Source organism: Panthera pardus, unplaced genomic scaffold, assembly GCF_024362965.1.
Source record: "Panthera pardus isolate Hobbes unplaced genomic scaffold, ASM2436296v1 HiC_scaffold_15, whole genome shotgun sequence".
NCBI lineage: Eukaryota > Metazoa > Chordata > Mammalia > Carnivora > Felidae > Panthera > Panthera pardus.
The window spans coordinates 77267862-77280697 of record NW_026526710.1 but is presented as its reverse complement, the minus strand read 5'-3'; the positions used below and the strand labels follow the sequence as shown (position 1 = coordinate 77280697).

The following is a 12836-nucleotide window of genomic DNA, read 5'->3' as shown; positions in this document are numbered from 1 at the left end:
ATATATACACACATATATATACATATATATGTGTATATATATATATACACATATATATACATATATGTATATATATGTGTATATATATGTATTTAATTTGCTTTTTGACTACTTATTCTTAAACTCTCTGCAAATACCTTAATGCTGGAAGAATAAAACAATTTCCCTTTTTTGAATTCTTCTCTGCCCTTCTAACTTAAAGTTTTCAGTTTCACCAGTGTCTAAAGCATTCTTTCCCTCACTTGATTCATTTATTTTTTTTAACTAAGCTCTATGCCCACTGTGGGACTTGAACTCACAACCCTGAGATCAGCCAGGCACCTCTTTCCCTTACTTTCCATACATGCTTTAGGGAATTCTCCAGTGTCCCTTTAATTGTAATTGTCATGCATATGGTAATGCCTCCCAGACCTAAGTTTGTACTCCAGGCTTCTGCCTTAAGCTGCAAATCCTTATTCATGACCTCCTAGACTTTATTCGCTTCACGTGTATTCCAAACCATATTAATCATTTGCACACCCCTATTCAAGGACACACTTACCCAGTTACTCATGCTAGAAACATTAGTTTTCTCCTTAAATTCTCTCTCCAATTTTCTTACACAATCACTAAATCCTTTCTTATCTCTTTCTTAAATATCTCTTTCTTGGAAGCCTACCCACTGAAGCTAATTTAGGAAACAACACACCGTGGAAAAAAAGACAGAAGTCAAGGAAAAATTTGTACGTTATCTGTGACTTGTTTATACTAAGCAAAAAAAAAAAAAAATAGTGATGGACTCACTGAAAAATGTCTTTGACATACATATATTCCAAGAACATTGCTCTGATAACTATCAAAAATCAAAGCAAACAGAAAATACTCCCAAGCGAACATGGCCTTTGCCTCTTTGATCAAGACTATCATGCGTTGACATGTACATTACTATCAACTTCCTTCAGAGACTGTCAATTTCTTACTTCCTTTTTAAGACCTTAAATTCAGCCTCTAGTAGAATAGCCTCTACTCTTGGCTATTCACACACAGGTAAGTTTATACGTTGATAAGCAGAGAGCCTATACATATGCACACATGAGCATAATGATTAAAATGACAGAAGGATCTACTTAAATATATACAGTAACAATGGGTTGAATTAATTGGAAAATATAATCTGAAATTCAGAAGTCAACTAGAGTTACTGTATTAACCTTATGACAGTCAGCCTTTAATTCCAAATTTGTGCCTTTCACGGTCAAATAAGGGAAACATCTTTGTTCCATTTTGAGGAACGTGCCTCCACAGCGGGATTAATTGAATTGGATCTTTGAAAGAAAAATGTAATAATAAGAAAAAAGAAGAATTGTGAATGTTGTCAGTTTCCTCCACTATACATCGACAGCCTTGTATGAAATGCTGAAATACAAACTTGACTCTGGGGATTAGCCCCTCAGCACTTCAAGCAGTCGACAAAGGACACGTTTCAATAACAAGATGGTAAACCCGGGAGCTCAGAAATCCTTGTGGCCGAGTTGAAGGTTCAAAGGAAACTGCGTATTTGAACTCTTGTTCCCCAGCGGTGGATGGGTGCGGGCCACCTTAAGGATCCTTCTACAGTAATGCTTTATTATTTCGTGGCTTTGGCGTCATTCTGAATTTCTTAAGGTACGAATATAAGGAGATTATGAAGATAGCACAGAATCGGCCAGAAGAAGCTTAAATATGCTGTTTGACAGTGACCATGTGACCCACCAAACACCATCTGTTGGCCAGAGAGGAATGTGTACTTGTCCTTCACAGGAAATGCGTCTTGAACACACATCCTTTTCTACTGCACTGCGACTCTATGGTAATGAATTTTAGAAAAGCAAAACTGCGTCGTTAACCCCTGCTGAGGTCTCGTATTGCAAACTGAAGTACGTTAGAGACAGGACTGACGTATCTCAAAGGAAAAGCAGAAAGCTAAAGGACACCCCCTGTAAATTAGGATATGAGACTGCAAGCAGAAAAACTTCTAAGTGGGGAAAAAAACCGTGTTCGCTCACATGGAGGAATATTTATGTTGACACTTCGTGAATTTTGAAGCCCTGTAGAACTGCTCGCCAAGGTTATCATTAAATCATTCATAAATGGCCAAAGAACCAGCCTGTACGGCACTTTAACTGTGAAACACTGTATTTTTGTCATAATTTTTAAACAACACTTAAACTATGTAATCATGTTTATTCCTAATGTATAGAGGGAATATTTAAGTTGCGGAAAACTAATTCTGTGGCAATACCTACAAAAACCTTTAGCCTTGTGGATTCTGCCTATTTGGTCCTATTTATAAACATTTTTTATACAAGACATGGGGGCAATAATAGCATAACTTAAAGTAATCTTCCACAGTTCTGTACATATTTCTCTTTTACTAATGTATCTTCTTTAAAAAGACAGTTTTCCTATTCTTCGCTCTCTGCTCTTAAGTTCACTCTGTGCAAAGTGTAACATATGTAAATGTCTCAAAATATGACAACAATTTTCTCAAACTGGAATAAATCCCATTATAATCATGACAGTGCATTGTTTATGAAAAAACAAATAACTGAAGTTTTATCATACTACAGAGTCGAGAGAAAACAAGTTCAGGTGACTATGAAGCATGGTTCACAGGTACAAAATAACCGAATTCCAAGAGAAATGACTATCTGAATGGAGACAATGGGACTCGGCTGTCCAAATGTGAAATAATCTTTAGAGGTGTTCACAATCATCAGAATAAATACATACATCAAATCTCAGCAGCACCTGGTTGTAAATGTTTTCCTATAGTTAGGAGAGACTAAAAAAACCTATCACAAAAAGGGTCATTTTTATGGATTCCCCATAGCATTCTACTGTTTTTCTAAATGAAAATTTTAAAATAGTCTAAGAACAACGGAAGAATGCTTCCTTTGTCTTCTTTCAGAATTTCCCGGTTTTAGTAAGAATGCTCTTGAGAGTCAGTTTCAAAAATCCATTCTGGATTTCACAGATGTTTCACTACTCTCCAGTACAGAAAGAATACTGAATTTATGGGACTCATACAGGTTTTTGCTCACTGTACTCCCTGTGAGGCACTTCTGGAAGCATTTTACCTGGAATGCAATACAGACCCCAATATCACTGAAACTGACTGACTACTGGAGCTCTCATATTGAAAGCTCTTAATTCTAAAAATCCTTCAATGAATTCCTTGGAATTTCTAAATATATAACCTCTTTAATGATTATTTTACTGCCTCCTATCACTTTGTCGCATCACTGTCTCCTATTTCCTTAGTATAAGGGAGACGGTTTTCAATCTAGTTGGACTAATAAAGTGGTTTTGAATTTTGAACAGCAATTTAAAAAAAAGATGGATTTGAGAAGCTAGAAACAGGTTGTGAGCTCGGGAGCTTTTAAAATAGTTTTGGAGTGAGTAATGATGACCAACCTTAGGATAGTGCTAAAGACAATCGAAAAATACAAATAAACCTACAGCCAAGAGCTAATATGGCTCAAAAAGGAGAAAGAAGAGAAGTTAGAAATGACTTCAGAGCTTTAAATTTAAAAAAGAAAACAAAAAAAGTATCCTATTTGACTGTGACCAGAATTAACAACTCTCTAAAACTTCAAAAAATATTAAGAAATTGGACATAATTTTATTACTGCAACACATATCAAATATATATTTGTGTATATGTTTTTCAACGATTTAGGCTCTCTTTATAATATATGAAATGCACGTGTGCAACAAAAATAATTTCTATATATTAAAAATTTTTCAGTATGAACAGACTGATTTCAGATGAATATTTCAGCTGAATCTTTGAAATCTCTGAGCAGCACTGTACTTTACTGCATTTCTTTTATTTTAGACAACAAAACATTTGCCAACAGTTGGCCTGTCCTAGTTATTAAAACTTTTTTACACAGATTGTCACCAGCTGAGCTAAAACAGCAGCTGTCCACTGGAAATAATTGCAGAAATGTTTTGCCCATTGGCCTGAAATCAAACATATGTTTTCCGGTAACAACTAAAAATATAACTTTCTTTATTGACATGTGTTAATTATTCAGGAGTGTTAATTACAGAGTTATACACCTGGATTGTCAGACCAGCATGAAATTCCATTATTTAGGGGGTGGGATTTTCACGTTTTAATTTTCAGTACTTAGTTGAGACAATAAGACTATATTCTGTAATAATTCCTTTTTCCATTTTTTTTTAATTTAACAGTTGTCAAAGATCATGTCTATACAGAGCAAAGGGAGTAAACAGCTCATTTTCTCCCATATCTAATCAGTGTTGGGAGCTAATTTAAATATACTATGACAAACAGTCTTTAGTTAGGATTATAATAATTTTCTATCTCCTCTATACTTATACTTAAGGGATTATGATAGGCTTCACAACTTTTCATGCTCTGTTTGTATGAATTCTTTAAGTACTTCAATTAGCATAAACTTTAAAAAGGAATAACTGATAATGTAGCAAGTCTTCAACACTTTGGTTGCTATTTCCAAGTTTATACTTTTTTTCACAGAGATGGAGTGTTTGTCTAGTTTGCTAACAAAGACTTGTGGTTGATTTTAGGGTTTCATTCCTGGAATAGTCAACAAAGAAACATCTTCCCCTCTCCATTAGGACATTTGAAACAGTACATTTGTGGGGTGCCTGGGTGGCTCAGTTGGTTAAGCCTCTGACTTCAGCTCAGGTCATGATCTCATGGTTTGTGAGTTCAAACTTGGTGGCAGGCTTTGTGCTGACAGTTTGCAGTTAATGTGCCAGTGGGCCTTACGGTCACAGAACTACGATAAGTCTATTCTCTTACTTAGAGAACAGACTTGCAGGGCATGATTACAAATGCCATTCGCGATTCTCTATAATTCTGACACCTAAAAGTAAACGCATAGCTTTCTTCCTAAAGATAACATAACAATATTTCCATATGGCGATTCATGTTGTCTAATACATTCTTCAATCAAAATAAACATGGTTCTTAGTATGCTCTGTGGTGTCACCCTCCCAGAAAGTAAGAATAAAGAAAATATTACCTTCTGTATAGTAATGATTCCTTCCTGTGTATCTTTGTCGACAGAAATCTTGAAAATCCCTAATCCGTCACCATCCACAATTTTGTATTCCATTTCAGCATTAGCTCCTATATCTGCGTCAGCTGCTTTGATTCTGGCCACAACAGAGGCCACTGGCAATGATTCTGGGACATTATACTGGTAAGACCCTGTGAAATTCAAATCAAGAATTGAACAAGCTTTATACAAAAGCTAACCAATAAAACCTATTTGGTTCTTTTGCATCATCTTTGCTTAATTTGTGTTCATAGTTCATAAAAAAGATGCTGAGGCAATATCAGATAAATGACGAGTTTCATAGAGACTCGAGAAATCTCATGGTGATGGTTAGATAATCACTATATAACAGCAGAAACAGTCTGAGGAAAGGTGTGAGAAGAATCTCGATTCCTGTTTTTCTAGTGGTGGGAAATACGCTTCTTTGAATAATAACATATATTTAAAACAATTATGAAGAAGATTACTAGATAACCATTGAATCGACATAATTAAAATATAATTACTGTAAATATTAAAAACAAAAATTGTATAGCTTAGGCTTCCAATGGGCAAATACAGGCCTAAATAGTACCGATGAATTATTGTTAGAATTTACATCACAGTGTCTGTTACTATGAAAGTGTCAGAAAACTGGGCCAGGGAGTTGATGAAAGACAATATTGGTCTTGTTTTAGCTCATAGATTTATCAGGAAGGATTACCTGTGTGGGTTTATGTAGAAGTGATTTGGAACACACCGGTACGAGAGCAGAGGCCGTATTATTCAAACAAAAGGAAAGAGAAGCAAAAACAGAGAAGCTTTTCAAACTTTCATTTGTAAAAATTCCTCTTCACCATCCTCAAAGTCAAAAAAAAAAAAAAAAAAAGTTTGGGAAGCAGATGACCATGACCATGAACCATCCCTTTGAAACTAGAAAACTCCTCAGAAACAGTTTTCCCTGATCTTCTATTTTTTCCTGCCTTTTCCACCTATTCCATTCCCTTCTGGTTGTTAAACGCGGTGCATTTTCACTTTCTTATGAAAAGACTCTCTTCGAGAGGAACTGAAAAAGGAAAATGTATCCATATGAAAGGACCACATGTTCAGTTCAGAATTACTATTGTTGGCAATTTTCTAAATTTTGTGACAAGTTACTGATTAAAAATAATAATAATAATGACAAGAGATGCTGATGACTTTCAAGTGATCTCTTTCACACATCCGTAAGAGACCTTAGTAAAATCCAGAAATTTCAAGGTTAGAATAGTAGCTACAGGCAGTCCGGAAAATCTGAGCCTTCCCTCCTTGCCTTCCCTCACTTTAATGAGCAGGAGAGTATCTAGAGTAAGCTAGAAAACCTGTACTGTGTCTTATCCAATCATGACAACTGGAATAACACAAATTCTAAGTATCAATTCTTATCACTGTAGGCGTAAAGAAGAACAGTTAATTTGATTGTGAGCCCAATATAATTATATGATTGTTTTGTTTATTCTACAACCTTCCTCTCTTCTCCCATTATAAGGTATCAAAGGCACAGTTAAGGGTAAGTTCATTTTTTATGAATGCTGAATTTTGAGTAATTTCACTTGATTTTGTGTGGAGGCATTAAAATGTCTGTTGTATAGGGGCGCCTGGGTGGCTCAGTCGGTTGAGCATCCGACTTCAGCTCAGGTCATGATCTCATGGTCCGTGGGTTTGAGCGCCGCGTCGGGCTCTGTGCTGACAGCTTGGAGCCTGGAGCCTGCTTCTGATTCTGTGTGTGTCTCTCTCTGTCCCTCTCCACCTCATGCTCTTTCTCTCTCTCAAAAATAAGTAAGTAAGTAAGTAAATAAATAAATAAATAAATAAATAAACAAACAAACATTAAAAAAATTTAAAATGTCTGTTGTACAATATAAATATAAAAAATGTGTAAAATAAAAATGAAACATTGACAGATGGAATATTTGCTGGAAAATATAGCGACTTCATGTTTACAGAGAAAGCTTCCTTGTTTGAGTTTATTGGCTTCTGAGATCTGTTTGTAAGGGAGCTTAATTTCCCATTTCTATACAACAAACATTTTAGAGATATTGTAGTCTATTCAATTTCCTTAATTTTCCTGAGCGTTGTAAAGAAATATTGCACACACACAAAAAAAAAAAGAAAAAAAAAAAAAAAAAACTAAAAGAGACTGAGATGAAATGCTTTTATATAATCAAGACATATCTACCTAGATTTTTTTTTTTCCTTTTCCTTGGCTGAGTCAAAAGCCACTTTGGTCATAGAAACTAAATTGAGGCCATATGGTTTTCTGGTTCTTTGAACTGACTTTTGAAACACTGAACGTTTGCACAAGAAAGAGGTGGTCGAACTGCTGTAGGAATGTTTAATGTGCATGAAATCGTAAAAAAAAAAAAGTGTAGAGTAAAAAATGAAAATGCTGCATGTTCTTCTATGTTTCTCTTTAAAAATAAATCAATACTGTCGGTGTACAGAATGTATGTATTTGAATGTTACTAATTGGCAACAATCTCATAATTACAGAATGTGTGCAAAGAAGATCTTAGAATGAACAGATGAATCTATAAACAAACTTAATAACAGTCCGGTATTAAAAACGTGAACCAAAAAAACCCATAATATATTGAAGACAGAAGTAATACAAAGATAGGATTTCCACACTTCTGAATTAAAACCACACCCCTGTAATAAGATAATTACTTGTTTGAAAAGCATTTGGAAAAATTCCCTTTGAGAGACATTTGTATAGACCGGCAAGGAAAATTAGGGGACTTGGAACATTTAACAAACCAGCTTACTTCGAGGAAAGCGAGGTGGGTTATCGTTGACATCAGTTAGGGTCACGGTGACTGACGTAGTTCCTGAGAGTCCTCCATTTTGACCAACCATATCCTTTGCCTGAATAACAAGCAAATACTGGTCTTTAGCCTCTCTATCCATGTTTGGAAGGGCGGTCTTGATGACTCCTGTAAAATTTCAAATCCCAGTAAAACGCATCATGAATCATTGCATTTATACTGGCGAAGAACACTGACAGAGGTAGCAAGTCGCTCTTGAGTTGTTGCCTTTTGTTGTTTTGCTTATTTTAAATAATCTTAACGCATATTAAAGACCAGGGGGTATAATAATTATATACAATATTACAAAACATAGAGAATGCTATAACATGGACAAGCAGGGCTTCTAGATACTGGAGAGAGAGAGAGATGATGTTTAGATTTTATGAAAATATGGTTCGGGAAATACCAACTTATAAATAAATAACATGAAGTCCTCATCTACAATGATGGGCAGTTACCCATATAGGTACATGGTCACGAAACTCTCCTTTTCTTCTGTTTCACGCTGTCCAACAACTTCATTCACAGGTGACATGAAATCACCAAAAACCTTTCAGCTATGGTTCCTACCACCTCTCTTTGAGCAAAACAACTGAAATAGTCTACAAAGCAAAAAATGAGAATGATTTACATTTATTAACAAAAACACCATTTCAACCTATGGCTATGTTTGTGGATGTGGTTATGATGCAGGATGATCTTATGCTATACTGAAAGATCTGACAAAGCACTAAAGATGAGAACAACTATGTTAATATAAATCAGCAACACTGAAAACATTCATGTGTTTTGTTGTTATTTGCTTCTAATCAGTTGCATTGAATACTGATCACCCTTAAGGCTTCAGATGTATGAGAAATTGATTCCAGGGTTTCATGATACTCAATGGAGAAACTTGACAGAATAATCATTGTTGCACTGAACTGGTTGTTTTATATTAATAACTATTTAATTATTGCATAGGTATGTTAGGCAATAATATTTAATTATGGGGTGGAATTTAGTTTAATCATGTATAGGTAAATATACAAATTATATGTGTGTTATATACCTAACATACTTAGTACATGTACACAAAGGTGATATCAACAAAAAACCTATTTAAAAATGATCTATATAGACCTTGAAACTCACAATATGAGGTCATCTTTAAGATGTCTTGCAGTTTCATCTTTTCCCACAGACTGTCTTACTAATCCACGTAGGACCATAGCTTGAAAGATGTCTAATGTATTTTATTAAACAGAATCTACCTTTTAGGGGGAAGTCAGAATTTAAATCCTCACTGATTCCGACCTGACAAAGAGAAACTCTAGTACTCTGCACTTCTCATACCAAGTTGCTTGATGGAGGACGGTTCTTTGGAAATAAAATAACTGAAAGCAGCTCTTTAAATTGGGATGGAGGTTCTTTCTTTCCTCATGGTTAGCACAAAAAGTTATATTCTCCAAATTTATAACTTTTTCAGGGCTGCCAATTTAAATAGTTTAAAGGCTGCTAATTCAACGTACACATGTAATAATGCCGCGTTACATTTTATATATAATACGCGTTACATCTCATATACAGTTTGTGTTATATTTTAGCACGAAGTATAAGCCTAGGTGACACTAAACTAGGCCTGCCCTATACTTTACGATATTCTACAGTATGGTAACTGTTCTAGGCATGGGAAACAGACGAGAAAAGCTTTTCAACAGTATAGTTAAAAGTTGAGCAATCTGTTATCAGTTCCAAGATTCCAAGTTAAACAGCACTCAAACTATCTTAAGTAACCATACTTTTGTTTAGTCTGAGCACTAGATAGCAAATACACACCCCCCACACACATACACACATCAACAGTACATCCATATTTTAAGTGCTTAGATTACACTTCTTTGAGTTGGGCAGTTTTGTTTTGTTTTTAAACGTTAACCACTTTCTCTTATTGGGCCCCTTTGCTACAAACACAGCAATACAAGGTCTCTTTAAGTAACTCCTTCACTGAAGTCTTTGGCTCTCTACATACTGCTTGTGTTTAATATATGACATATCCAAGAGACGTGAAAATCGAAGGAAACAGTCATTTGGTTCAGTTGGTAAGTGTCTAATACATATTTTTCTTGGTGTCATCACAGTTCTATGAATATTATATATTTGTTCTTCAATACTTCTGTGAACCCCAATTCATAAAACAGTGAGCACTGATCTCAGTAATAATAAGCATAAATAATCTTTGTCTAAGCGTTCTGGGACTTAAACCTCTTCATTTTGTTTTCCTTTCTTATGTTTCTCATGTTAATCATCCCTTATTTATTTCTAACCTTTTTTTTTTTCTTCTAAATAAATTGAGGATTGGCCATCTTGAATACTGGAGTATTAAGTGTGTGTCATTAGATGACAAAATATTAATGAGTTATGTTTAGAATCATTTCCCATTCTTTTAATTTCTATGCATCTCTTATTTTTCCTTCTAATATCAACAGGTATAAGTGAACTTTCATCCTCGAACCTTTATTATGTTGTGGAGAGAGCCCTTAATATCTTAACTACTCAACAAGGAGAACACTGTATCGTTTCATGGTTTTGCTTGGTGGCATTATGTTTGTAAGGAAATATAGCACTATTAAGAAAGTCTGGTATTCAAAGTTACTCACTGATTTTTCACACCTTTAATTGTTTCTTTACATGTAATCCTATAAATAGCACTTTTCTACAGCAGAAATCATCACAACGTTTGCAGAGTAATCCAGGTAGTAAAGGTAATTTCCAAATACCTCAAATATTAAGCATATTTTTGACAAGACTGGGATAATTGGGAGAGAAATGAATTTAAATCCGGACATTCAAAATATATTTCCAGTTCGATGACTTTTGCTGGCTTTTTACTTTTAAGTAAAATTGTCTATATTTGGAAAAGAATTCTCATACATTGGATTTGATTTGCACTTTGCTATATATTAGGGACACACACATATGGCAAATTGTTCACTCTGTAACTCTGAAGTCGTAAAGGCTAGTCTTTTCTAACCAGATCCCTATAGCTCCGTGAGATTTTCATGGAAGACGATATTTTTTAATTTCAATAATCAGTCATTTTAACCCCCTTATGATGAGAATATATCCTGTAGCTCTTCAAAAGAGAGATGAGCTCAGATGTTAAGCTTCCTGAAATAATCAGTTTTCTATAGATGTATCGTCTGACCCAATCACCCAGAACTTTTCATTTGTTTGTAATCCATGGTCACAAAAAGTACTGGGCATAGGAAACATAAATTTATCCTCATTACTGCTGAACATCTCTCTGGCTTTTGAGTCTGGGAATAAATTTTCAGATGATTCTCTGCCTACCAGCCACTGATGATTTTTGGTTTTTTTAAAGCATATTCTTTTACCATGAAATCTTCTAAAGAATTTATATAGGTCTTAAATGTAACAGATAAGAGCCGGTTTTGAAATTGACCCCAGTTTAGAGAACCAAACAATCATTGAGGCCACGGGCGTCTGCACACTCAGGCCTTGGGCTGGTCTCAGTTGATTCGGCAACCACGTGACCCAGGTGACCCGGGGCTGCGGGGCTTCATGCGGTGTGGATCTGGGACGCATTAGATGTACCTGCTGAATCTCTTCCTATTAGTTTACACTCTTTCCTAAATTGTGCCTCTAGGCCTTGTTTATATTAGGTTGGTCTATCGATAAGCGAAGCATGTGAAACAGAACCAAAAAAGCCAGAGAAGAGCCAATGATAGTAAACATGGAAGCTTCTGAAGCAGTAAACTTCAAATGAAGAGTCGCTGAGGAATGGACTCTTTCAACCTGTGAGAGGATGTCCTCAGCAAGCCCTGATGGGAGTGAGGGCCCTCCACACCTTGAGCCACACCACAGAATGGAACGCAGTCGAAGGCCATACTTGGGAGGCAGGCTTCATTATGACTAAATTACCTGCGTAAAATTACGACTTAACCAGTAGGCATGCGCAGTCACACCTCTCACGTTTAAGAAGAAACTCGTAAATGACAAGTGGCGTTGCCCATTCAATCCACTTTTCAGGGCCAGCCTCGTTGGCCACGTGCCCTTTGCAGCCACACAGGTCCCATGCTTGGTTTCTTGCTCTGCTGGTAACATCTTGAAATCCTATTAATTTTAGAAGACGGCGCCTGCATTTCCACTTTGAACTGCAAATTATGTAGCCAGTCCTGCCCCATATCAAATAGGCAGAAACACGGGATCTATTTGCTTGCAGGTGACAGAGTAGATGAACACCTTAGAATGACCACAAGCTTCTTAGAAGTTTGTCGCCATCATGGAGACAGGGGATGGGCAGCTCTACAGTCCTTTTAATGCTGCCTTATCCTCCTCTTAGTGCCATTCCTTTCGCTTGTTAGAGCAAATTGTTAACATTGGCTTTTGCAGCTACTTGCGTTCTTGTTTTATGGATGGAGAAATGAAGGTAGAAAATACAGCTACCCTCTGGTCACATGGGTTGTGAGTAGTGCGACAGGTGAAATATGTGATTGGAGGTTTTAGCCATGCTAGGTTCATGATGTGTGGTTAACAAACGGTAGTGGGTATTGTCAATATTGGAAAAGAGAAAACCGAAGTTAAACTTATGGAAATGTACCTAATAGTGATGCTCTGTGCCTTATTTTCACAAATACTGGAGTTAGCATATTTTCAGTGTTTTTCCTATCAAACATTTTACTTTCTTCTCAAAAACTCTTCCATTTAAAGGTTTAGAAAAATCACATTATTTCTCACATAGACACAAATCAGACTGACACCGAATATGAAGACTAAGTCAAACTTCATTTACAGATCTCCATGCCCTTAAGGATTGAAAACTTTCCATTTCTGTCAAAAAAAAAAATACATTTGTGCAAATAATACACTATCCATACGAGAAATTAGCAGAGGATAAAAATTCCCAGAATCTCTCTGCACTAATGACTCT

At 35.8% G+C, this 12836-nt stretch overlaps 1 protein-coding gene across 6 annotated transcripts in view; it reads right to left on the bottom strand.

The window, feature by feature from the left end:
* CDH7 (cadherin 7) overlaps positions 1-12836 on the bottom strand; it is a 120570-nt gene that overhangs the window by 45003 nt on the left and 62731 nt on the right. For all 6 annotated transcript variants that reach the window (XM_019463810.2, XM_019463812.2, XM_019463807.2 and 3 more), the window contains 2 exons: positions 7862-8029; positions 5040-5227 (listed from right to left, as the gene is read on the bottom strand). In XM_019463810.2, coding sequence (XP_019319355.1) covers positions 5040-5227; positions 7862-8029 — 356 coding nt within the window. The remainder of the gene's footprint in view (positions 1-5039; positions 5228-7861; positions 8030-12836) is intronic.